The sequence below is a fragment of the Pezoporus occidentalis genome, unplaced genomic scaffold, assembly GCF_034315485.1.
Source record: "Pezoporus occidentalis ecotype Australia unplaced genomic scaffold, CSIRO_AGI_Poc_V1 ctg117, whole genome shotgun sequence".
In the NCBI taxonomy this organism is placed as follows: Eukaryota; Metazoa; Chordata; class Aves; order Psittaciformes; family Psittacidae; genus Pezoporus; species Pezoporus occidentalis.
In genome coordinates this window covers 6,926,802-6,954,575 of record NW_026912961.1, presented here as the reverse complement: position 1 = coordinate 6,954,575, position 27,774 = coordinate 6,926,802, and the positions used below count along the sequence as shown (strand labels likewise).

Sequence of the window (27,774 nt, the reverse complement as noted above, 5' to 3'; positions counted from 1 at the left end):
GAATGGAAACAAAATGAAACTCAGAATACAGGGAGAATGGCATATGCCTGTTGTGTTAGTCTGCAGTAGGTACAACCAACTGTAATTGCTGCACGTGCTTGTTTTAGTCAGATGGCTGTGATCCTGCAGGGCACAAAGACACCTGCTGAAAGTGTTGAGGTTCATCCTCTTTCTCCTTGTTTTGTCAGTGTGTAAAAGGGGATAGAAGAAGATCAAGAACCAGAGTATTCAAAAGCTTGGATTTGCATTTTAATTTCATCACTTTATGAAGATTTTAATTAATAACCTAGTCATGTACTGGGTATTTTGTACACTGGTTGAGCTGTTCATCATATTGCACTGTAATGCAATTACTGTTTTTCACCTTTTGCTTTTCCATAACGTGTTGATTACATATGATTCAAGTCTGCATAATTCGGGAGAGAATTGTTGGCTTCCTCTTACACTTCCCGTTACATTTATCATGACTGCTGTAACAACCTTACGTGTTTTCTTTTCACAACACCCTAAAACATAGCTAGGGGAAGAACTTAGGGTTTAGAAGGGAAGCTGAAATACAGGCAAAGTCGAGCCAAGAACCGTATGCCGAGTTTGGGATACCTGTGATGCAGTTTCTCGACGTGGTTAAGCACTAGGAAGGGTCGAAGCAAAGCGTGGCTGGCCCGGGGGTCACGGTGTCAGCGAGGGGCTGCGAGGTGGGGAAAGCACTCAGCTGCCCCACGTCGGAAGCCTCTCCGCGTGCCCTGCGGCAGAGTACACCTTGCAGCGCCGAGGCAATAAACCAACCGGTCAAATCCAGAGCGCAGAAGCCGGGGGTAAAGGACGGCGTCCCGGAGCCGCCGCGCCCCGCCAAGGGCACAGCCCGCCCCGCAACCCCAGGGCGCGGATCGCCGGTGCCATGGCGGCGTGGCGGGACCTGCTCTTCTTGCAGCTGGGCTCTGTCTGCCGCGGGGGCCGGGACTGGCGGGGAGGCGGCTGGCGGCACCCGTCCCCCGATCGCTGCTCGGCGCCGGAGGAGCTACGACGGCGAGCACACCCGCGCCGGTCCCGGCGGGGGGGCCGCGACGCCGCTGCCCAGCTGGTGAGGGCAGGGGGCGGGCGGGGGTCTCGCCGCTCTCTGCACGGGGAAGGCCCCGCGGGGGGGCGGCACGTGTTCGGGGTGGCCCTGCTCTGGGAAGGGGTGGCGGTGGGGTAGCCAGCTAAGGCTAACCACCCACCTGCTGCTCTTTGTCCGGCGGTACACGGTGCGCTAGCGGTGTCACGTCGGTCTATGGCGTCGGAGTTCAGCTGAAAAAAAGGCGAGGAGACCTGGGGCGGGAACACACCTACCTGCGGGACTGACGGGCTGATGGCAAAGAGAAGCTCCTTAAGGCTACACGGGGCTGTTCTGCCAGTGATTTTATGTCCTGGTGTCGGTGCTTCTTCCTCTGTGCTTCTGCAGATGTGCGCTTGAGTGACTTTATGCACGCACACCTGCTTGTGTTCTAGTAGCCACGAGTGGCTTCCAGCAAAAAGGGTTGCCCCCACAGCAGGGCACAGTGGTTTTGTGGTAGCGTTATTTGAGTGCCATGAGGTTTAGAACAGAGATATAAAATGTAAGAAAAATGCTCTAGTAAATTTTCACTACTTTCTTTTTACCGTGGTGCTGACTGAAGCCTTTTTTTTTTTTTTTTTAATATAAAGATGAAACGTGTGTGATTCAGATGTTGGGGTTTTAAGAACAGCACTCTGTGATTGTAGGTAAAACTGATACTGGATGGTATTTCGCATGGATCATGCTGTAGCAGCATGTCTCATGCATCCATTTCTGATGTACTTGCTGGTATGAGGAATACATTTACAGTGGAATATTCCTTGTAAGTGTTTATTAATACAGTTTTCAAAATACGCAGTTATCTGCTTGTACACTAAGAAAAAACAGGCTAGTGTTTTAAGTCGTGAACACCTGAAGTTAAACCACAAACTTGTTTTCTTGGTACCAGGAGGAAGTGGCCAGTTTTTAGAGATTTAGTGTATTTTGGATCTACAAGGGGAATTGCAGTGTCATCTGTAGGGATAAGCTTATACTGGTATAAGGCTAAAATTAATTTAAAGAAGCATCATCAGTGGCTTTGTTGGTGGGTTTGTTTTTTTTTTTTTAATAAAAAATATGTCCTGAAGTTGTGAAATCAGTTTACAGACTTTTCTTTCTAAGTTTTATACCAAAGTAAAGTAATTTAGTTTTATTTAAAGCAATAATAAGCTTATATAGTGGTATTAAAAAATGATAAACACCAAATAGGCTAGGTTATATTTAAACCTAAGTTTCCTTAATTGTTTTGTGGCTTGATAAGGGACAAATGCTGAAGCTTTCTTGGCTGTTACAAGGTCATTGGCCCCATAGGGAGTGTGCTGAAGTATGTTGGCCCTGGAAATAACCAGTATCAGGAAGAAAGCCTAAGAATCATACAGAACCTACAAGAGAAAGACATTTCTCTCTGGGCTCCACTTTCACTTTTTTTCTTTCTTTTTAATTGTAGTAGGGACAGGGAGCGGATAAGATCATTCTTACCTCCTCCCACCATGCATGAGCACCTAAGTGGAAAGCAGTAAGTCATATAGTAGCTTTAAAAGAGCAGGTGAATTTAAAATATCTGTAGCTTATAGAACAAAATGAGGTTTTGGTGAATGTCATTCTGTCCATGCAGCATGCACAGTGCTCCACTGTGGGCCGAAGGTAAAGTTTTCACAAACATCTAAACAATTTATGTGAGTAAGGCTCACGGTTGTTGGCATGTAAGAGCATGGTTCCCTCTGGGACCAGTCGGACTTGTGTATGTCGTGGCTGCTTTGCTTGCATAGAACCTAGGGCTGGGCAGCGGCAACCGTCCACTCCTCTCTCATCCCAAGGAATTCTTGTTCATCTCTGTGTAACCACAGTGGGAGATGCCCAGAGATAATAGAAGACAAGTTTTAATGGTCATGGGGCCAGAACTGTCCTCAATTTATTTTATTGTCATTAAAGTGGGGTTGTGGTACAGGTTAGGAAGTCAGGGGAAGTGTGAAGCAGTAGAAGGTCACTCCCTTCCTGCTGCTGTCATCACAACTCTGAACATGGCTGATGTTATAAATAAGGTGGCACAGAACATGCTGGGCTACATATACAGTGTTCATCAGAGTGGATCTAATCTGGTTAAATCTGCTGAAGCTGAACAAAACCTTCCCAGGAGGAAAATCTACATGAAGTATGCATGAATCCTTTCCTACATCTTTTTCTAGATAAGCCACTCCTTCATCCTGCCTTTTCATGACTCAATTATAGATTTATTTTCTGCTCAGTAGCACCATGTCAGCTGAAGAGGTGGGTCCCCTTACATATATCCCCTAGCAAGCTGATCTATAGGCTTTTAGGTGCTATCCAAAGAGGTTGTATGTCCAAGTTGGGTAATCCAAGTTTCTGAAAACTGCACTAAAGAGTTTGAGACTCTTCAGGCATTTCACTGCATGACTGGACACTGAGGCGGCCGTGAGTTCCAAGTTTGATCTTCCCTTGGTGTTGTTTTCAGACTGGCTCTATCAGCTGTTGTGTAAATCTTCCCCGATTCTTGTAGTACGTAAACATATTTCTCTGTAGCGTACATACTAGGTGAATCCTTGTGATCCGTGCTGTGTTCTTTGAATTACCAATTCTTTTGCTTTACATTCTTACCTCTAAAATTTTGCCTCAGTTTTTGAGAGCTAGTAGCACCTTCTCTTGCCTGTCCTGAAAGAAAAGAGGCTCCTTTGAGGGGCTATAGCTCTAAGTAAAGTGTGTAAGCCTCAAGAAAGGCAGGATTTATTAAGCACTTGTCTTCATCCTTTCCTTGGAGCTGGCATCACTGTGCGTCTCTGCTGTAGTGTGGTTGCTAGTATGCGCTATTGTAAGTTGTCCAGTTCCTTCTGTCTGCTTGTAGGGGAGCAGACAGTGGCATCTAAGAACAGTTTGTTGCTGTTGTTTTCGTCAGGGAAAAAGCTGAGTGCTGTCGTGCTGCATGTTGAAAAATACAGGTCAGAAAAAGGGGGTTTTAAAACCTATTGGTGTCGTGACATCTTGTTGCTACTGTTTCCAAATCAAATGTCCTTTGGTTGGTAATTAAATGGGTGTGTCTGATTCTTCCTAATCATTAAGTCAGTGATGAGAATTGGGTTCAGCCCTTTTCAGTGTTGTCAGTATTGAGGAAATTCTTCATGGGCGCTGTGTCAGGGCAGACGCTCTCCTCCTCGCCTTCACTGGTTTCAGGTGTAATGGTCTGGAACTTGGTAAACACTCCTTGGTGTCAAAAAATATCATGTTCTCATTATAAAAGTGGTTTCCTAGCTGCCGTGTGGTGCTAGGGATTACACAGAGGTGATGAGGGACACGGTCACATCTGCAAGGGGTTGGTAGCCTGTTCTGACTGCAGTGTCAGTGGGGTTAGGCTGCATTGCTGAGGTCAGACTGTGGATACAGATTTTTCAGCAGCCTTGGCTGGGGTGGGATGATACCAGGTTTGATCACAGTCCTGCTCCTGTAAAGTACTGGTTTTGTTTATGTTATATTGGCACAGTTTAACCCCCAAAGAGTCGTAGATGAGCTTCTACTGGTGCTTACAAAATATATGCCATGCAGCCGTGGCCCTCTCATAGATACCTGCCTATCCCTGCTCTGGCCCTTCCCTCACTTCTCATGCTGCTGCAGCTCACTAGAGCATGCAAACAAAGCTGCAGCTGGACAGCTTGATGAGTAAGGAGTGCTCCCAGGAGGCTGGCTGGCCTTTGAGGAGAGGTGTTGGCAGCAGGATGGGGCACAGGCCTTTTAGGCTGCAGGGTAGTGTGACAGGGAGCACAGCCTGGTGTGGTGGGGATCGGGAGTCGCAGCCTGGTTTGGTGCAGGGGAGCAGTGGTGATGGCTGCCAGGTCGTCCTGTGCAGCCCAGCATAAACATCAACCGAGGCTGCTCCTCACTGCCTGGCCCTGGGGAAATCCAGGCCTTTGGGGGTCCCTTGGACTGCTGTTCCAACCTCCAGAGCAAGAAACCAGATGGTAAGGTTTGAACGTGTCTTGGCACATGAGGCCAAAAGCACAGAAAGACCCTGTGGAGAGCCCTAGGGTGTGTTCAGATGGCCTCTGTGGCAAAGGCGGAGGACGAGTCTGTCTCAACAAGACCCCCAGCGGCTGCTCCCAGCCTGGGTCTGCCTCTTCCTCCGGCTGGGTTGAGGTGGCTGTTCATGAGTCTGTGGTGGTTGGTAGGTGAATACTGTGATTCCTATTTAAAAGCAAGACAGCACTGTAAAGAAAAGCTTTTTTTAGTTTATTTGGTTGATTTTTGCACTGTAGCGAGGTGGGCAGAGCTGAGGAGAGTGCTGAGGCATGGCCAGCTGGGAAACACAGGGTGGGGCCATACCTTCAGACTCCTCAGAAACCATCCAGGCTGTGCTCCCTCTCTCCCTAGAAGATAGGATTTCAGTCCTGTGACAGTCTGCCTGTGTTGCGGTGTGTGTGAGGGCTGCTGTACTCAGCTGTGAAGCCTGTGAAGATTTTATTACTGTGTGAGACAAGCAGTGGAGCAAACAGAGCAATGCTGGCAGGAGTGACAGCGAACAGTTACGTGGCTCCAGAAGTGAGATGTGTGGGTGGCTCCCATCCCTTAAATTTCATGGTGTTACAGAGTAATACAGGTGGTATCAAGCTGTGACTTACTGAGGCCCTTCATGCTTCCTCCAGCTGAGTGTTGCAAATTGCATTTGTTTTCCACTCTAGATACTTCAGATACGGCCTGTCTTCAGAGCCACTATTCAATATTAATGCCCATGTTGTGAAAATATAAAACAAACAAAAGAAAGCTCTGAGATTTGTCAGCAGATAATATTCTTCTCTTCCTCCTGCTGGTTTAAACTGTGAAGAACTTTGTGCTGTGTAATGTTGAATCCTTTGGTGGAGGAATGTAACAGCAGTGGGTGGTTGACCTCTGTGGTCGCTCAGTGCCAGATAGGTGAGAGGCAGGTTCAGAAGTAGCGAGTTGATTATCTCTTTGCCAGCATCCAAGTGCTGAACAAGGAAGCGTCTTTGATGAGGAAACAGTTTTGTATTTAGTATTTCCTGCATTTTTGTCATGACCCCACTGCTGTTTGCGTTCAGAAATACTCTTTCAATTGTATTGTGTGGTCTACGCTGAGATCAGAAGCAGCATTCTGGAAAGCCCACTGAAGTCAAAGAGTTTTTCATTATGGGCTAAGTTTGGGAGCCAAATATTGGAAACATTTTTATGAGCCTTTGATGTAAGGCCCCAGTCCAGAAAAGCACTTAGGCATACATACTTAGTTTTTAAGTGCAGTTCATTAAATGTGAAAGAAAATGCCATAGCATGCTGTTAGTTGAAGGCTGAATTTACGCATTTCTAAGAAGCTGACACCCTCCATTTGTGCCATGGAAAGTAAAGTCTTTCTTCAATATGACTGAAGATTTTTAACAAATTCTGTTATCCCTGTCAGACTTAGGTCTACATTTACCCTGCTTGTACAGGTAATTTCTGTTAGTGTAGGTCATGTGTCTGTGAAAATCTGCGAACATGTTTACAGTGGCTGTCTTTGAATTAATACTAGGAAATAATCACATAAATTCTGCTGTGACCTGAAATTGCATGTTATCTTTAAAAGCAGAAAACAGAGAAACATTTCTGTGCTATTGAATCTGCAGTATGCCAGGCCCTGTAACTGGGCGTGGTGAGCTGGTGAGCAATGGTGGAAGCATTCGAATTAAATTTTTACACAATATTTTTGTAAGTATGTAGTGCTGAAAATTTTAACTGCAAATTCAGTTACTTATAGTTGCAGTATTTCCACAGATGTGCAGAATCCCGAACGCTTCAGCAAAGTAGCAGGTAAGAAAGACTGGATAAGCAGAAGAGGCTAGTTAGCAACAGATGTAATGATGTACTGTAGTGATGAAGGTCAGGGGAACCACAGTGTGCCTGTGTTACAAAGCCAGGTTGTTGTCTTCTGAGAGGTTAGCCTGAACACAAGGAAATTCTAGAAGGCCTGAGCATGTATTGAAAAACTCACTCTGGGTTCATGTTTTACAGTGCATGAGTCTGGAGTTTTACAATGCACTTCTATCCTGTGTGATTCCAAAGTGTTCTTTGTTACAGTCAGTTGTTACATTGCTACATACCATAAACGCGCATGTAATGGATGATGAACCAGAAAGTTCTTGTCCTGAAAAGCTTTTGCAGACAGCCTGTTAAGTTGGAAATCTCTTTAGTACTGGCAGTAATTTACAGTTACATGGGATGCAGAAGTACTGCCGAGGTCCTGCTTTTTCAAGAATTATTATGCATGATACTTGCGAGTCCACCTTATCTTTTATAGCTCAGGAGTTTCCAGGGTAAGGGTTCAAGAGATGGCAATGTGCTTATTAGGCAGAGCTCTTGTGAAATAGTGTTGAGTATTAGCTCATAAGAACTGTGGCTGCGTTTCAGGTGTGTAGTGTTCCTGCAAGTGACTTGCTCTGTGTGTAGTTATTTTTCAAAGGGATTTAAGACATTTTAGAACACTGCGCTGAACACAGAAGCTAGATTCTTGCAGTGGCAGTAATAAGGAGAAGTTCTTTCCTTTCCTTCACTGTGTATTTGAATAAAGGTTGGTCGCATGCAGCATTACACTGATTTCTCAGAGTTACATTTTCAGCTGAGAATGGTGTCGCCCTCCTGTCCATGCACTGAAAGTCAGTTTGTGATCTTTTGGGGTATTTCTCATTCTTGCCATGAGCCGGAAAGTTTCCTTATAGCATACTGGAGTCCTGAGGCACATCTATTAGCCCCGGGATTATCTGTTGCTGTTTAATGAGTATTTGCTTTCATCTAATAATTCTGAGGGTGGTAAATAATTTCTTAACTGGAAACAGTTAAGGCATAGGAGAGTGGTTGTGTGTAGTGGATTCACTACACACAGTGTGTGCAGAGCTGAGATATGCTGCTTGGCAGCACCTTTCAGCTCTTGCCGTAGTGTTTTGGTGAGACACGAAATAGAGATTTTTGTTCTCTGTTACCAATACAAATATGTTGCAGTTTTAGTTAATCTTTCTAGTTTCCAGCGCAGCTGTGCTTTGCCTAAATGAACTAACCTGTTACTTCACCTGCCTAGTCATGATGTGATTTCTCAGTATCTGTCCCTGTCTGGATCTACAATGTGTCATTAAAGCCAGTTACTCCTATTTTGTCTAGTAAATCATTATATTTGAATAGTGGATGAAATTATGCTGGTATAGAGATACATGCCTTTTAATTTTCTTTTGCAGGGAACTCAACAGTGTTCAGAGCAGCATGCAGTTTCATTAGAAAATGCATTTACATGTGCCTTTCACCCCAAAAGGGACATAAGTACAGCTAATTGTACCAAAAATTTGCTGTTTGTTTTGGCAGCATAAACTAGTTTTTCTGAGGTTAGTAATCAACCGGTGAACAGTGCTTATTTTCTGGTCTTGAAGGGGCTGAATGTTTCCTACAGATCTTGGTTTAGTAAAGCTAATTCCAGAGCAGGACAAATGCACATTGACCCCTACTTATCAGAGTTTAGTTGGTGCAGTGAATCTAAAGGCTTTGACTCTGGCAGGTCCTTTCTGAGGGGGTGGGGTGGGCTGGGGCAGAAGAAAGCAGCAGCAGAAATGGAAGTGTTCCCCCGTTTCTGCTGGAGGGGTGGGTGGTGGAGTGAGGGCAGACCCCAGTATAGCAGGTGATCGCAGACTGCACCACACCATCCAAGCACTGTGTACCTGCATGGTGACGCCAGCGGGATGGTGGCATGGTGACTGACGTTGCTGATGGTACCCCTGGATTTTGGAGGACAGTTTACCTCTAGGCTATGCTCAGCTTTTAGGTTTTGTCTGCTCTTACTCCCTGTCAGCAAGGATTTGAAAGAAATGAGTGGTGCAAGTATTTCTGTGAATTTTATGCTCTGATCTATTTCTATACTTCTGGAAAGCTTAATTTTTGAATGTTACTTATGTGTAACCAAATTTGACCTGACATTGTCCCTTTAATACCATATTATGCAAGGATCTCAGACAGTAAAGATATTGGAGAAGTGATTAAAGGCAATTTTCTAAAAATTGCTCATGTGCCTTAAATTTCAGAGCCAAACTCTTGCCACTCCATTGACTAAATCAGTCTAGAAATCTCCAAAGCCTCTTCTATGGCAGGGAACTATAAGCAGGAATCCTAATCCTCAGGCTGGTGAGAAACGAGAAGGCAAAACTCTCAACTCCCAAACAAAGGTCTCAGGACCTAATGGAACGAAAATTGCAATATAAACTTGGCTTCGGGTCTTCTGTATATAAGAACAGAAAATTGCCAGTTGGAAGGAATATGTAGGTGTATTTTTGTCTCCTTTGGGGTTTGGTGGTAGAAAGGATAGAGGTTGTTGCTAGCTGAGGTGCATGTACCTCACTGTAGTGATGGGAGAAGTTTTTATTTGTTGTTGAATTTAAGGATGACATTTTTGAATTGTTAGCCAGAGTTTTTACAAAGCTGGGAATCAAGAGCAAAAAAATAGCAGTTCAGAAGCTTCCTCTTTTCATTTTTACTTGCCCAGCCCTGAAGTCATGAATGACTGTAAAAGGATGAAGGTTTAAAACCCTTTTCCTGACTATACAATTAGCTTAGAAACTAAGTAAAGCCCTAAATTAAAAAATGAATGCTGTTGCTATGGTGTAAATTTTACATACTACATGAAGATTTCACCTTGTATAAAATTAATAATAAGGATAAATGTGTTGTGTCTCAGTGTTTCAGTTTTTAAATTTGTTCTTCATAAGATGAAATACAATGATATAGTCTGGTGGGGGATTTTTTTTGTATGGTTGGTTGATTGGAATTTCAATATCTGTATTTTACGTAGTTCACCTGTTCAGGAACTTTATTAAAGAGAAAAATGGTGGACTTTGCAAACAATGTTTTTTTTGCTATATTCATGTTCATTGTTTGAGAGGAATATAAATGTTAAAATTACAGGCTTTGTCAGGATCATATGCAGATGATATGCTATCTACTGCTTTTTTAAATGTAAAAATTACGGATGCAGGGAGGTATAAGGCTGCACCATAGCCAACACTGGCAAACTCTTTATATAAATAAGCAAAGATTAATGTTGAAATATCTCTATGGGAAGATACCATGTTTCTTTGCAGGGCAGGGTAAAAGCTCCAAATAGTGCATCAACTACACTTTGCAATGTCATTTTCAGTCCTGTTGACTTGGAATCCTGAAATGGAGTTAACTTATATAACTGCTGTGTGCATGTCTCTGTGCCACTGGGTGAGGTGCATCTTGGTACTTCGAGATTCAAACGTCAAATAAATTTCTTAGGGATCTCATTCAGCTGAAATAAACATGAATTTTGTCAATGACTGCTCTAGTAGGAAAGTTAGACTCATGGCATGTAATCTAAAGCTGTAGAGGTTTATCTCCATTGACTTTGTTGGACCTGTAGCCTGACCCATTGTGACAAGAGTGGCCTGATGAACTCTGGCATGTGTTGGTCACTGTCCTTACTGCCTCAGCTGCAGAAAAACATAGGTGCTTTTAGGCAAAATTGAAAAAGGATGCACAAAACATACAGAATTTTAAGCAATGATATTTTTCTTAACCCTCAATTGCCCTCCAAAACCTAAATAAATAAATAAATAAATAAATAAAATTCTTTAAAACAACATATGTTTTTTAGCAGATAGCTTAGCTATTAAAAAAGATAGTAGAGAAGCCTTTTCATCTCCCGTATTAGATGTAACTTCAACTCATACAGTGTATTGCCATTACTGAAGACTGTAAGTTGTATTTGGTTTGAAATAACCAAGCCGAACAGTTGTTGTGTAAAATGTGACCTCTCCTCCCTTTAAATGATTGATTTGTGTTTATCTTGTGTTGTGTAATTTAATGATGAGGATCACTGAGCTTTGGAGATAAAGACTTCTTTGACACTCCTTTTTGAGTGTACTCACACACGGATTAGCTGATGCCTTGCTCAGCTGGCAGCGTGTTTTGCTGTTGGTGCCTAGGATGATGCAATGTTTCTCTGTTACACCGGGCTGCTTATCTCCAACACTGGCCTTCACACCTGGAAAGACACCCAGATAACAGTTGATTTCTAGAATGTGGCATGCTGGAGGGAAAGCAGTTCAAGGGAAGCTACCCTAGACTGCAATGCAAACAGCTTGCTCAAAATTACTTGGAGTGTTCTTGCTAAACTGAAAGTGACAGCAGCTGGGTATTCTCTCACAAGACTGAGCATGTTGCCTCAGCAAATGCTTTAAGGCTTGTCAGCCTTTTGACCATTCTGTCACACCCTTTTTTGTTAATGAAAAGTTTAATAAAGTTCAGTCTTAACTGAGGCATCCCATAAAAAAAAAGATTTTTTGTTCCCCAGTTTTGCTTGAAAATAGTAATGGGTTGCAGAAACATCAGAGTCCCAGGTTGTTGTAATATAGAAACATTTGACTGTTTTGCTTGGTAGCTCAAACAATGAGAATAAAGTGCTTTAGGAAGCATGAAACAGTACTGACTACTAACAAGAATATTACTGGCAGTTTTCTGAGAGCAGTGTGTGCTTGCCCTTGGGTATTGAAATCTGCTTCACTGCTTCTAAGGATTAATGGATTTAATTTCTTGCACCTTGACTTCAGTTGGTCTCTCTGTTACTAAGATAACTAATTTTCTTGCGTGCCCATCCTCTGTCCAGCCCTGAGGATCTTCACATTGTTACTCCCTTGTTTGAAGCTCAACCAGACGCGTTCACTTAGTTGCTCCCAGAAGAAAACACGTGCACATCAATACTGGCAACTGCTCTTTAGTGATCTGTTTCATCTTTGTCAGTGGGGGCCCATTTCAGAGTACATTAAAACCAAAGGTAGGACTCTCATTAGTCTTGGTAGAAGCTGGGTCGCTACCTGCAGACAAGCTGATAGTTCAGGTTGCCTGTGGCCCTCCGTAACTGTGTGACTAGCTGGGAAATTATGCAGGGGTATTTAGGGATGTGAAGCCAAAGTTAAGAAAACCCTCAAGTGGACCTGCTTTATTAAGGATCATAACTCCATTCTGGAGATAAAAGAGAAGTACTCTCTTTTATAAGAATTGTTGCTGAACTCTGTCATAAATATCCCCCAGCAGTATTCTTAAGAAGTTGAATTATTGGCGTTTTCTTTAACTGAAATCTTTTCTAAGTCACTGTATGAAAGACACATTTTGCAAACAAATATGGAGACATGTACTCACCGTAACTATTTTTATAGGGTAAACATTTTGCAAATCATTTTATAGCTGTTTGTCTTGTATGCCTAATCATAAACTAGGACCCTGCTGTGCTGTGTCCTGGAGAGATTGCTGTCTGTTTATAAGGTAGACAACAGAGAGTGAGATGACCATGAGAAATGAGACAGAATGGTCGGTACAGTTTTATTTACTCTTTACAATAAGATGTCTGTCCATTGTGTATTTATTGTGGAGGTAGCTCCCTTTGACAACAAAAAGAATCCTTTGCTTCCAGTGATTACTAAATTCAGCCCCAGAGATTTCGAAGTTCAGCATCCAAAAACTATCATTCCTTTCAGGAAATTTGCTCCTGCTAGGCTTGAAGAGAAAGAAGTTCAAAGACTTCCAGTCAGGTTGTTTGAAAAAAAATCTGATACCACAGTGACTGTTCAGTTTACTTGTCTGCAACAGGCATTGCTGAGACACTTCACAGTGTCGCAGGAGGCCAGTGAATGAAACTAACTTGACATACTCTCGAGTGCTAGGACTAGTCTTTGGTCCCTGCTTTTGTATTTGACTGTAGTCCTAGTTGAATAAAGATACAACCAAGATGAATCTATTCTTAAGTCTGTTAAGAAAAATAAAAGAAGGAATCAACCATCTCTTTCAGGTAAAAAGAAAACCTTGCCTTTTTTTGACACAGCTTTAGGAAGATTGCTAGTCTTCTGACAGAAGGGAAGTACAGTCCTTTAAGCAGTCCTGATTCATTTTTACCATTTCCTCTATTGCACATGTGTTTGACAGATCCTCTAAATAATTGTCATGTTTATTAGTGAGGGGTGGGGATAAATTTTAATATTGATCTTTCTATGGAGCTTTGTGAATCTTGGGTGTGAAAGGCTAAGACTGTTCAGAGCTGTAACTTCCCCTTACAGTGTTTGGTTTCATCTAATATCGTGATGGGTATCTTTCTGTGTTACAGCCACGTAGATGTTATAGTGCAATTTTTGGCATTATATACTGAAGTTCAGGAATACAATTGTGTTTGAAATGTCTTTTCAGTCCCCCAAATCCTGGATTGAAGAGGTCTTCAGTAAAAGAGAATGTGCACAGATCGTTCCCAGTTCAAAAGATCCTCACAGGTAAAATAATGAATTTCTCTTATTTTTCATAAAGAATAATTTCTTATGGATGTTGTGTGTAGCTTGGATGAAGTTCTTGGAAGTTTTGCAGTGACGTCACTGGTGATTGCTTGTGTGTGTGGTTTTTCATAGATACTGTCACTGGTACGTTTTGAATTAGAAGTTGGCAACAATTGACCTTCCTGGGCTTCTTATACGTGATTCTCTCTGACTGATGACTAAAACTGTAGGATGGCATCCAATTGAGAGATTGAGTCACATGGAGTTACTGCTGCACAGGAATTCTTAATCCTGTACCAACATCTTATCCTTTCCTTAGAGTAATGCCTACTGCTGCTCACAGGCTTCTGAGGTAGAGGTTTCTGCCCAGGCTGGTGTAGAGTGTGAAAAAACTGATGAAAGGATCAAATCCTCAATCTGTGTTCTAGAACCTGAGAAAGCAAACATAATTGGCATTCCACATTGCATATCCAGTGGATGGTGTTGGATAATTAAACTCAGTGATACCATATTCTGAGAATGTAAACTTGTAATACTGATCATATTGTTTTGAACACCTGGATAGTGTAGAGTAGCTAAGAGAGGTAACTCATCTATGAAATGCAGATTCGACGCACAGTCTGAGGTGTAAAATGGCAAACAAATCACCCAGTGTATTATCCAGGGGTATGATTCTGAGTGCAGAAGAGCACACAGCCTGTAATGCTGTTGATGAGAATATTTCACAGGTGAATGAATACTTTCTGAATAACATTACAGATGTTTTCTTTTATGCAAGCATGTATTAATTATGCATCTTTTATCACAGGTGTCCTGCAGGATGCCAGGTGTGTCAGAATTTAATCAGGTAAGAGTACATAAATGTATATCTATGATTTTTGTAATGACCTGAAATTAGTGATAGTCATTCTTAGTTAAGAAAGTAATTACAACAAAAATATCCTTCTTCTTGTATTGTCAGAGCAGCATTTCTGGGGGTGTGCTGGAGAATATTTAGCATCAATCCGGGTGAAATAACTTGTATGATAGCCTTTCATTATTCGCAATAGAAAATTTTATCCAAGTACTTTGTGTGTGTGTATGAATCTGTCTTAATCTTCTTCTGAGGAATGAAAAAAAGAAATGTGCTTTTAAGTGGGAGGCAATTCCAGCTGTATCCTGGGTGATATGAAGGAGAGTGAGGCAAAATAGACCTCATAGCAGCCTTCCAGTATCTGAAGGGGGCCTATAAGGATGATGGGGAGGGACTCTTCATTAGGGACTGTAGTGATAGGGCAAGGGGTAACGGGTTAAAACTTAAACAGGGGAAGTTTAGATTGGGTATAAGGAGGAAGTTCTTTACTGTAAGAGTGGTGAGGCACTGGAATGGGTTGCCCGGGGAAGTTGTGAATGCTCCATCCCTGGTGATGTTCAAGGCCAGGTTGGACAGAGCCTTGGGTGAGATGGTGTAGTGTGAGGTGTCCCTGCCCATGGCAGGGGGGTTGGAACTAGCTGATTTTAAGGTCTTTTCCAACCCTAACCATTCTATGATTCTATGATTCTATGAAAATAAACAGTAAGAATTATGGGAAAAGAAAGAACAAAATAAAGGAAGAAGAAGGACGGTATTAGAAACATCCCTGCTGATAGTTTTTCTGAAGGCTTTTTCATCTTGGCAGAGGGCATTCTGAGTCCCTGCTTTTGGGAAGGCAAGCAACAAAAGCTATGTCACTTTGGCATTTTTAATTCATGCGTGGGTTTTTTTCAGACAGGTAATATTTTGTGGTTCATATTAATCAGTAGTTTTCAATCTAACTGTCATGGTTAAAGCCCAGCTAGTAACTCAGAACCATGCATCTGCTCTTCCCCTTCTTCTCCTTCTTCCCCCCCCCAGCTCTGGGTTGGATGGGGAGGAGAATCGAAATAATGTAAATCCCACAGGTTGAGATAAGAACAGTCCAGTAACTAAGGTATAATACAAAACTACTACTACTACTACTAGGTTCAAGACCAGGTTGTCAAGACCTGTTCAAGACCAGGTTGGACGAGGCCTTGATTGATATGGTTTAGTGTGAGGTGTCCCTGCCCATGGCAGGGGGGTTGGAACTTGATAATCTTAAGGTCCTTTCCAACCCTAACTATTCTATGATTCGATGATTCTATAATTATGAGAAGGGAAATAACAAGAGGAGAGAATATAAGACTAAAAATGGAAAGGGAAGAAAATAAACACAAGTGATGCACCATACAATTGCTCACCACCCACTGACCTGAGGACTGATCTGCCCTTCCACGTGACTCTCCCCAATTTATACACTGGACGTGACATGCTGTGGTATGGAATACCCCTTTGGCTAGTTTGGGTCAGGTATCCTGTCTCTGCTTCCTCTTGGCTTTTTACACCCCTCCTCACTGGCAGAGCATGAGACTGAAAAGTCATTGATCAGGGTAAGTGCTTCTTAGCAACAACTAAAACATCAGTGTGTTATCAGCATTGGTCTCAGAATAGAGCTGAAACACAGCACTGCACCAGCTACTAGGAAGGATTAGCAGCTATGCTTTCAGCTGTTACAGCTGAACCCAAGACACCAACATTTTGCGACTACAACAGTCCTGCAGTCTGCTCCCTTCCCCCAGCAGAATCAACATGTTGTTATTTGGTCTGGGAAGCTCTTTGATATGAAAATTAACCTGGGGGTGGATGGAAAACCAAACCAAGATCAGCTTTCCACCAAATCACTGGAAATGGGAACCCCACAGAGCGAGTTTACTTTTTTCTCTCAACTTTCTCAGTAAAGACATCCCCTACCTTTGTGGATTTTTTATCTTGTAGCTTTTTCTTTCACTTGTCATTTAGCATTTTCATGCTGTTTAAATTAATGTAAATATTATTTGTTCATCTGTCTGTATATGCAGAACATGTGTGTGGGTCTGATGTTCATTTTGGTCAGCCATTATCTTGAAAGTTTGTTTTCCCATATGTTAGCTGTTCTTGTTTCCTTGTGTATTCTTAAGGCGTGCACAGAACTTTGTTCTAGGGGAATTTTTCTGTTCCTAACAAGGGAAACAATTTTCATGTAAGTGTTGTAACTGGTTATATGGTATTTATTGGATCAGCTATGAAAGAGGTTTTGGGCCTCCTGAGATCTGTCATTTTCCACAACAGTCCAAAAGTCATGTGAATGTACTTGATGCCTACTATAATTCGACCTAATATTGTAGGCAAATGAAATCTGTTGAAGTTTCCTTACGTGCAGAGAACTTCCAAGGTTTGCAAACAGTTTATGAGTGGGTTATGCAACTATTTGCTCATACTAGGTAGAATAACTCCCATTTAGTACTTGCGAATCAAATTTGAGTAACTTAACTGGCACCTTTGCCTACTCTTCTCAGTGTGTTGAAAGTCCTCTATCTGCTCTTCAGTGCAGTGCTCATGAGCACATCCCAGGTGGCATATGCATGAATATGTAAGAATGTGATGGCAGGCTTCTGCATCCTTACACATCTGAGATGTTCTCACAAATTGTCTGATATAGAATGATAGACTCATAGAATAGTTAGGGTTGGAAAGGACCTTAAGATCATCTAGTTCCAACCCCTCTGCCATGGGCAGGGACACCTCACACTAAACCGTCTCACCCAAGGCTTCGTCCAACCTGGCCTTGAACACTGCCAGGGGTGGAGCATTCACAACCTTCCTGGACAACCCATTCCAGTGCCTCACCACCCTGACAATAAAGAACTTCTTCCTTATATCCACTCTAAACTTCCCCTGTTTAAGTTTTAACCCAGTACACCTTGTCCTATCACTACAGTCCCTAATGAAGAGTCCCTCCCCAGCATCCTTATAGGCCCCCTTCAGATATTGGAAGGCTGCTATGAGGTCTCCATGCAGCCTTCTCTTCGCCAGGCTGAACAGCCCCAACTTTCTCAGCCTATCTTCATAGGGGAGGTGCTCCAGTCCCCTGATCATCCTCGTGGCCCTCCTCTGGACTTGTTCCAACAGTTCCATGTATTTTTATGTTGAGAACCCCAGAACTGGACACAATACTCCAGGTGAGGTCTCACAAGAGCAGAGTAGAGGGGCAGGATCACCTCCTTCGACCTGCTGGTCACACTCCTTTTGATGCAGCCCAGGATATGGTTGGCTTTCTGGGCTGCAAGCGCACACTGAAGCTGGCTCATGTTCATTTTCTCATTGACCAACACCCCCAGGTCCTTCTCTGCAGGGCTGCTCTGAATCTCTTCTTTGCCCAACCTGTAGCTGTGCCTGGGATTGCTCCAACCCAGGTGCAGGACCTTGCACTTGTCACTAACTTTTCAGTCTCTTAGTCTTGGCTTTTGACCTCCCAGGTAGCTCAGGAGTCCTTAGCACCTTGTCCATTCCTGCTAGACAGCAAGATAGAGAGAGCATGCCAGCTTGGAGCAGATCATAAACTATTTGGGAAATACCAATCCTTCTGAGTTCAGACCTCTTGCTGTGATAATCTGAGGTAAACCCAGCTGTGCAAAGACCTTGCACAACTTTCGTATGCCTACATGCAGTTCTTCCACTGCCTGCTCAGCATAACTGAGCTGTTCTGAATGTAGCTCATGTCTGGTTGCATTTATATGTAAACGTTAAATATGTAGTACAAATGATGTTAATTAGTAAAACAGTTTGGTGTTCCTTAAGCTTCTCAGTTTCAAGGTTATTACACTGATTTGTCTTGTCACAGGATTAGTTCCTTTCCACAGGATCTCTGCTTTGACTCAGTGTAATGTGGTATGTAAGTGAGTAATGTAAGGTGATATAGAATTTAGTTGTGACTGGCATTTGGTTCTCTTTCTTTTGGAATGACTAGTGGTAAAAGGCCTTGTTATCATGAGGCCGCTCTAGGAGTAGTGCAGTGACCACAAGATGTTTTCTGGGTCAAAAGACAATAGGGTATCTTTGTTTTTTTTCTAATCTTTCACCTAAAGATATGATTTTTTTTCTGACATTTGCTTTTACCCTTTTTGGAGTCTCCCCAAAAAGCCAGCAGAAAAAAAATGGAGCAAGGAGGCTGTAGAGACCTTTGTCCTCTGAAGACCAACCCATCTCTTTCTTCTGGTCTTTTCTTTGACCTACAGAGGGAGGGAGAGTCATAAACAAGTATAGTCATTGGCCTTGTGCTCCCTGTGGGTGGATTTTACCTAAATCTGCATCCCTTGGACTATCTGCTTTGCAGCTACATTGCTCTGAAAGTTTTTTAATTTAGATGTGTCTCCATAGTAGTTTGAGTGTGGCTTCTGAGTCCACATGTTATTTGACAACACAGTGTCAGCAGCAACCTCCTACTTGTGTTGATCTTTCACTGTCTTCTGAAATAGTAATTTAATTATACATCTGGAAGTGATATAACATGGCTTGTTTCAGCTTGGATACTTTTTGTTTAGTAAATGAGCCTTGACCTGCTTGTCTTGGTTTGTCTATGAGGGGCAAAATTACAATGTTTTTTGCTTTTGGGGTCATCAGAATGAGGTCCATAGGTTAATAGGTTATTTCAGCAATTCCTATGCCCCCTCTCCTAATCTCTGTTGGGTTTGGTTTTTGTTTTGGTATTTTTTTCTGCTGCTATCACAGTGCAAACAGTTGTGGAGTCATGCAGTGAGCCTGACTGGGCAATATTTCTGGTTAGAGTAGCTTGGCAATAAAACCCCTCTGTGATGCTTCCCCCCGCAACATGATCTAACCCCTGGGCTATATCATTTCCTCTGTTTTTGTAGGGTTCAGTTGTGAGCACATGCCTGACTTCTTTCTGGGAAATTGCTGGATTTCTGAGATATCTTACTGTTTGTCTCAGCTAGGGAAAAGGTATAAATTAGCTAATCCATATTGCATTAGCTTGACAAAATGTGAGCATTTTTGGTAGAACCTGTTGCCTTCTGGCTTCTAGCTAACCATCATCATACATGTGACAATAGGTCTCAATTCTTCTGTAGTGTACAACTCTTTAATTCTCCACTGAATAACATTGTTTGCATTGTTCTTCTCCAGTCTGCTTTTGCAGGGCACTGAATCAATCAATTGTAAATTGCCTCTGTTAAAAAAACAGAGTGCAAACATCACTTCATGGATTCTGTGTATCAAAAAGTGCCTTTCTAAAGCAGGTTGCTTCTTTAATTTACTTATGGTTGCTTTGTGGTTGTTTTTTGTTTGCTTGTTATTTCAAATTTATTTCTCTTTCACCCATTAGTTCTCACTCATCTCCACAGAAGACTCTCTCTGAATGTACCTCTTCAGGATTTTTCACATGTTTACATCTATCCTGCCCTTAGATCCATAAGTAATACATCTGAGTCTGAACACAGTAGTTAAGTTTGGGTTGTTGGAGGCCATTTGATATCTTAAAAGAGTTTAAGGGAATAATACATCTCCATTCCCAAGGGTATTTGAACTTCTGAAATGTCTAAAGGAAAACTGGACTGTCAGATGTCACTATAAATTACACTGAAGTTAATTTTGTAGAAGAGACTGGAGCATGTCAAAGCCTGACAGTATTACCAATTGAATTCGGAATTTAGGTTATTTATTCAGTTGCAAACTTTCAGTGCTAACCAACCTTCTGCTAAATTTCCCTTAACATTGCACTTCAGGCCATTTATTTTGTATATTTACTCTGCTGGCATCTTAAGGGTTAGTATAAAGTTCACTCTAAAGTTTTCTCTAGACTGATGGTTGCTCCTCTCCTCCTGATTAATGATTTTTTTTCTGTACCTAGAATAACCTGTGGTAATAGCCATTGTGAGACTTGGTGTTCTGTGATATTCATCTGAAATGTTATATATGAGACCAGTAAATCTGAGCTGCAGGTCAGAATTGCTACATGAGACTCTCAAGTAGTTACAGAATCCTACAGAATCGCAGCAAGGTTTGGGTTGGAAGGGACCTTTGAAAATTATCTAGTCCAAACTCCCAACTGTTATTAGTGTTCCTCAAGCAGAGAACAAGTTTTGTATCCAATAAAACTTACTAATGATTTAATGCCACGTCATTTTGCCATTGCTGAGATTTTTTCAGCTGAGTTAATTTTTGTTACATTCTGTGTCAGAAAGCTACAATATCCTTCCTTGCAAAAAGCTTTTTGGCCTATTCTGATTAAGATTCAAGAGTTATATATGTGTTTGATGTAAAATAATTGTTTTATTTTTAATGTGAGATGTTGCTGTGGACGACTGATTGGAGATCACCCAGGAGTGGACGGTAACTGGCCTGTTTATCAGGCTGCCCCACAGAGAGATAATGAAGAATGGTCTGTGCAAAACCACACGAAGATGAGTCCAACAGATGCATTTGGTACAATCAATTTTCAAGATGGAGATCACACTTACCATGCTAAGGTAACAGATTCGGTTTATACATTGGTTTTCTTTTTATCACTTCAGCACAAGAAAGGCAAAAAGTGGTTTTGGGTGACTATCAGATTTTTTGCATTAAGAGAGCAGGGGGGATCTAAAAGTAAGTCAGGTTAGAGTGTTTGTATGATATTTTTGTATTGAACTTCACCGCAATTAAGCATAGTCTGTCTTGCTGTCTGTATTTCTCACTGATGTATTTTTATGCTGTCACATTAGTGGTATTGTGAAAGTGCTAATCCTGTACAAAATCTTTAATGAATTAATGCTGGGAACTTTGTAAGATGTAAGATACTGCAGTTTCTTCTTTTGGGGTATTTAAAGGATGGTTATTTTACCCATTATTATTTATTCAGTACATTAGGCTCTCTTATGACAGCAATTTGGAACAGCTGATGCATCTGATGGTTAAGGAATGGCAGATGGAGTTGCCAAAGCTAGTAATCTCTGTTCATGGAGGCATTCAAAATTTCAAGCTTCCCTCAAAGATCAAGCAGGTTTTTTGCAAAGGATTGGTGAAGGCTGCTGAGACTACAGGAGCTTGGATAATTACAGAAGGCATCAACAGCGGTAGTGCAATTACTTTTCTTTGTTTCAGTCTTTCTCTGGTGTTTTTTCTCTGCATATGAGCATATGAATTTAGAGTGAATGTAATTAAATTGTTTGATAATTTGTGATATTTTAGCACAAAATTAAGATCTTAAGAGCAACGTATAGTTCAAAGAGTAACTAAATGTTCATCTGCTGTTGACAGGCATTCTATTTTAAATAGTTCATTATTTTTATAGTTTTATTATTTTTATTTTCAGGTTTTAGAATTTTTAATAAAAATTGTGCATATTGTAGAGCATATTGTGCATGTAACATGAAACATTGATCGTAGATAACCAGAACTTATTTGCAGTTAATTTAATCTGCTTCATTGAAATATTTAGGCTCTGAGGACTGCAACTGGTGTTTTTGAAACAGTTTTCAAATCTAAATTTAGCTCAAGTTTTATAATTAATAAAGTTTTGAATTAGGATAATTCATTCATTAGCTTATTCATCTGTGAAACTCCCTATAAGCTACTATCAAAATTTGTGGGGGTCTGTAAGTCATGGAAATGAAACACTTTTGCTTCTTTAGCAACCTGGTGACCTTACAGGAGAAATGCCCTGTGAATTTGTGTTAATAATAAAGTTTTATGGAGGTATAAAGCACCATTAGCAACATATATGAGTATTACTAATTAGAAATATGCATTGAGTTTGAAGCAGTGGTGCATTACATCTGAGCCTTACAATTCTTGCAGTGCACATCAAATATACAAGTTGGGGGGGATGGTTTGTTTCTGATTAAAGCATAACCATAGAATAAATTATATTGGGGGAAGCCCTTTGATTGGTGTCCTGTAGCAGGTGTCCAGATGTAGAAGAAAAATGATGATTTAGTTATCTGTTTAGGAGTGTCCAAGCATGTGGGGGATGCTTTGAAAGGCCGTGCTTCACCCCAACTGAGAAAGATCTTTGCTGTTGGAATTCCTCCATGGGGTATCATTGAGAACCAGAGCGATCTCATTGGGAAAGATGTGAGTTGGACACATTTCCTTAATAAAAACCTTCCTGTTCAGAGAATGTTACAGCTTTTTTGCATACTTTATTTTCTGCCGGCTTCATTTCACTAGTTTGATATTTTTCGTCAGTAACAGGTTTAAATTTTAGACTAGGTTTACATTTTGCTCAACAGTAAGTTCTGTGGCATGTTGAGGCACTGTATTTTGCCCTTTGTATGTAAATGAATAGTTTTAAAGTATTTCTCTTCTTATAGGAAATTTCCAGTTCTTTTTGAGATTTTGTAATTAATTAGGCAATTCTCTTGTGGTTGCAAATGATGTATTTTGTATATTCATATAATTCAGGATGAGCAATGGTATACACAAATAGGCTATTAATATGCATGATTTTTATTCATAAACTAGAACTTTATGTGACTGCCAATGTGAAGGCACAATCTACATGACTTTCTAAAAACCCTTGATGAGTATGGTGAAAACATTTTAAATAAATGATAGCTCACGTTTTTAATGGGAATACATTCACTAAAAATATGACACTGTATTTCAGCTGTTGCAAAGAAGGGCATGCAGTGACTCTGACTAAGGACTGCAAGCCTATTTAGAAATGCTTTTTTGTAGTACTAATTGTGGTTTTGTAGTACTAATTGTAGTACTAATTGTAGTAATAAATGTGGAAAACCCGTGTTTGAGGAGAACTGCAAAAAGTGTGGTAGAGGCTTTCAGAAGATCACAGTATGATGAAGAAATACAATACATAGGTTGTGAATGCTCCATCCCTGGCGGTGTTCAAGGCCAGGTTGGACGAAGCCTTGAGTGGCATGGTTTAGTGTGAGGTGTCCCTGGCCATGGTAGGGGGGTTGGAACTAGATGATCTTAAGGTCCTTTCCAACCCTATCTGTTCTCTGATTCTATGAATCCATAAAATGGTGATATTTTATTGCTTTTTTTGAAGATCTTTTTATTTTGGTTTTCTTAGGTAGTTTGCCTGTACCAGACGCTTGGTAATCCACTCAGCAAGCTAAGTACCCTCAACAGCATGCACTCTCATTTTTTAATGGCAGATGATGGGACTGTAGGGAAGTATGGGAATGAAATGATGCTCAGGAGGAATTTGGAGAAGTACATATCACATCAAAAAATACACACAAGTGAGTACTGCTGATTACTTTTCTACGTGTATTGGTAAATAAATGGATATTGACCACATTTCAAACACTGTCAATGTCCTTGCATGTAAGAGCTATTGGAAAGAACAGATTGATATTTTGAAGGATGTTTCTTCTTTCTAGTGCTAAGGATACTTACAATTTATCAGGAGGTTTTAATGGTCTTTTTGATGTGGTTGCAGAAGTTCTGTGAAAATCTTAAAAAGTGTAAGTCAAATTAGAGATGGTGAAGGCATGATTTCTTCTCCATTGAGCCATATGTGAGACTCCTTCATAAGTATTTATTTACCAGATATTCTGATTTTTTTGTGTGTGACTTAGACCTGTTTGTAACTGATTGGGTGTGTTTTGAAACAGGAATGGGCCAAGGTGTACCCGTAGTTGGATTGGTGGTGGAAGGAGGCCCCAGTGTGATCCTAATGGTGTGGGAGTACGTGAGGGCCAGCCCAACTGTCCCTGTGGTGGTCTATGAGGGCACTGGCAGAGCTGCAGACATCCTGGCTTTTACCCACAAATACACAGGTGATACGGGGTGAGTAGTGGCATAATGCTCCTCCTCCTTGCATCTCTGAGATAATATCTTATGGTTTTAGTAATGAGCCTGCCATGGTCTTTTGCTGTTCTTTACTTCTGTGAAGTGAGAGCAGTTTCTTCCTTCCCTGTCTCAAACTCTCAAACTAATGCTGAAAGAATTATTCTGCCCAATTTAAGATGGTGCCTTTTTCTTTTTTTTTCTTTTTTTTTTTTTTTTTTAAGAGGGAAAAGAAACTACATCTAGCCATTTTGAGTTGTTATGTTTTCACCTTTGGTAAGGGGTACTATTGGGTTGCCCCAGACGGTCTGCTTGGGTTTCAATTCAATCTTTTCTCCTGCCATCAGTATTGTATAAGTAGACTTGGATTTGGGTTGCACAAAACTTTTGGGGCTAGGGCTGAGGTTAGTTGCTGTAGGACCCTCAGGCTGGGGAAGGAAAAGGAATAAGGTTCCTTGTCTTTGACTTTGGTTTACTTAGTCAGTGGTAACCCTGGTTTGTCATACTCATCTAGCTGTTATGCTTTATGCAGCCTCAGCTGCACTCTGTTACACCCACCTTGATGAAAATTTTGCATCCAGACTGGAAACAAATACACATATATTTGTATAGCAAATTAATATTTTGGGAAAAATTTTTCAAGGACTGTTAAAATAAAGAACCAATTTTAAAAAGATGGTCTGGGTTTGTTCAAATAAAAAAGAAAAGAACAATTTAAACTTTATATCCTAATTATTTATTTATTATCTTTTATAAACACTCTTTTGGGGGTGTTTACATTTCTCTAGTGTGTTCTTTTGAGAAGTTTTTCTTCTCTTGCTTTTTCTTTGACATTTTTGACCTTTAAAAAAAATTCCCGCCATTTCAAAAAGAAATGTAAATATGTATGAAAAGGTTAACAGGAATATAAATGAGGGGAAAAAAGATGAGAGAAGTATGAAACCTAATGAACAATGAGGAATTTAATGTTATCCCTATACGTTTATTGAAAAAAATAAGAAGTTTGCTAAACTTCTGGTGATTTTTAGCTCTGTATTCACAGACAATCCTGTGAGAATTGTATCTTTTTAATTTGTTCTGTTTCCAGTAGCCTATATATATATATATCTGGTCAGAAGTAATGCCTGATTAACACAAGTTTCGTCTTTTGCTGAGGTATCGTTTGGGCTGATAAGAATTAGCCAGAAATACACTTTTTCTTGGTTGTATATCTGTTTTTCAGGGAGCTGCGCCCTCAAGTGAAGAAGGAAGTCTTAGTGATGATCCAAAACACATTTAGCTTGGGACAGAAACAATGCAGTCATCTATTTCACATTTTGATGGAATGCATGGAGCACAGAGACTCTGTGAGTAGGGTTCGTGCTCTGAATTTAGGATGTGTTCATTTGCAGTTACCCTTTTGACTTTTTGCTCTTTCTGCATTGGGTTGGCATGAACACAGCAGTTGTAAAAGTAATGATGTTATCTCTAAATAGGATTACATGAATGTGTCTGGGCTTATTTATATATTAAGTAGCTCTACATAGCCTGTTTAGTTAACCTTTCAAATCTCAGTGCTTGTTTATGAAATGACAGCCTAACTTTACGAAAAAGTCAGACATCTTTGTATTCACAGGAAAGATCAAGTAATTCCTATTTTTTTCCCTTCTTTATTAGTGTCTTATTTGTAAGTTTACAATGTTTCTGTCTATTTTTCTACTTATAACAGAATTGCACTAAAATTTGTCTCTGAGTATTAAAGTGTACCTTTGAAATGTGCTGGCATGTTTAGTAGCTCAAGTGCTTATTTGCAAGTAGAATTATACAATGGTTTGGGTTGGAAGAGACCTTAAAGATCACCTAGTTCTAATCCCTCTGCCACGGACAGGGACAACTTCCACTAGACCAGGTTACTCAAAGATCCCCCAACCTGGCCTTGAACACTGCCAAGGATGAAGCATCCACAGCTTCTCTGGGCAACCTGTGCCAGTGCCTCACCACCCTCACAGCAAAGAATTTATTTCTAGTATCTGATCTAAATCTACCCTCTTTCAGTTAAAACCGTTACCCTTCTGTGGTGGTTTAAACCCAGTGGTAACTTGCAACCATGCAGCTGCTCATTCACTCTTTTCTTCTTCCCTCCCACCTTCATCCTATCACTACACTCTCTGATAAAGAGACCCTCCCAGTCTTTGCTGTACCACACTTTAAGTAATAAAAGGCTGCTAGAAGACATCCCTGGAGTCCTCTCTTCTCCAGGCTGAACAAAAACCCAACTCTCTCAGCCTGTCCTTACAGGAGAGGTGCTCCCGCCTTCTGGTCATCCTTGTGGCCCTCCTCTGGACTTGCTTAAAAAGGTCCATATCCTTCTTATGTTGGGGGCCTGAGAACCAAACATATAAAGGTCTCACGAGAGTGGATTAAAGGGGGAAAATCACCTCTGTCTACCTGCTGGCCATCCTTCTTTTGATGCAGTCCAGGATGTGACTGGGTTTCTGGGCTGCAAGCACATTTTGCTAGTCATGTCCAGTTTTAAACCCACCAGTAACCCCAAGTGCTTCTCCACAGGACTGTTCTCAGTCCACTCATCACCCAGCCTGTATCCCTGTTTGGACTGCCCCATGTGCAGGACCTTGCACCTGGACTTGTTGAACTTGACAAGGTTCACACAAGGCCACCTCTCGAGCATGTCAACGTCCCTCTGAGTAGCATCCCTTCCCTCCAGTGTATTGAGTGCACCATACATCTTGGTGTCATCGGCAAACTTACTGAGGGCACACTCAATCCCACTGTCCATGTCGCCAACAAAGGTGTTAAAAAATCCTGGTCCCAATACCAGCCAATGAGGGACACTTGTCACTGGTCTTCACCCAGACATTGAGCCTGCATTGACTGCAACTCTTTGAGTGTGACTGTCTAGCCAGTTCCTTATCCACCTGCTAAATCCATGTTTCTCCATTTACAGACAAAGGTTTTGTGTGGGACAGTATCAAACGCTTTGTATAAACCCAGGTAGATGATATCAGTTGCTCTTCCTTTATCCACCAAAGCCATGGGACCATCGTAGAAAGCCACTGAATCTGTCATGCAAAATTTGCCCTTCATGATGATGTGTTGGCTGTCACCAATCACCTTCTTATTGTCCATGTACTTTATCACATTTTCCAGGAGGATCTGCTCCATGATCTTGCTGGACACAGAGATGATACTGTCTGGCCTGTAGTTCCCTGGTCTTCCTTTTTAGCCTTTTTAAAACAGGGGGTCATGTTTTCCCTTTTCCATTCACTGGGAATTTCACTAGTCCATTACGACTTTTCAAATATGATGGAGGACCAAGTATTTGCTATGGGAGTAATGGCAATTGTAACAGTAATCACTAAAATATGTATGTTTTTATTCTTGTTTGTTTGATTTTTTGTTTCACTTTGAGTGGCTGTTGAGTTTAATACTGAGTAGATATCAGCCATACTGCATTTTTACATTTCTCAGATTTAAAGGCTAGTCAAAAGCAAGTAGACTCAATTTGTTATGGAGTAGGTTGATTCCAATTTGCCTGGGATGCCATTGCATTAAAAAGCAAAATGGTACATTTTCTGGGTGAAACAAAGGAAAATCATGTCTGGGACTTTGCCATTGTTTGTGTTGAAATGCGTATGATTTAATCTATCCCAGCCCTTACAAAGAAGAAATAACTACAGACTTCTCTGCCTCACCTCAAATAGTATACTTCTGCAATTCTAACAGATAACCATATTTGATGCGCTGTCAGAAGATCAGCAGGACATTGATTTGGCAATTCTGACTGC

The 27,774-nt window shown here is 41.2% G+C and overlaps 1 protein-coding gene across 2 annotated transcripts; it reads left to right on the top strand.

Annotated features, from left to right (window-relative positions):
* The first annotated feature begins 891 nt into the window (after window positions 1–891).
* LOC134175574 (transient receptor potential cation channel subfamily M member 6-like) lies at window positions 892–27,774 on the top strand. Of its 2 annotated transcripts, XM_062641694.1 has the most exons (10): window positions 892–1,081; window positions 13,298–13,377; window positions 14,186–14,224; window positions 20,538–20,718; window positions 21,090–21,303; window positions 22,179–22,303; window positions 23,268–23,439; window positions 23,815–23,989; window positions 25,212–25,335; window positions 27,641–27,774. In XM_062641694.1, exons 1-10 carry the CDS (start codon window positions 899–901, stop codon window positions 27,707–27,709), a joined length of 1,362 nt encoding a protein of 453 aa, XP_062497678.1. In that variant the 5' UTR covers window positions 892–898; the 3' UTR covers window positions 27,710–27,774. The 2 variants fall into 2 exon arrangements, with proteins under 2 accessions (XP_062497678.1, XP_062497687.1); XM_062641703.1 differs by lacking the exons at window positions 25,212–25,335; window positions 27,641–27,774 and having other exon boundaries at window positions 23,815–23,993.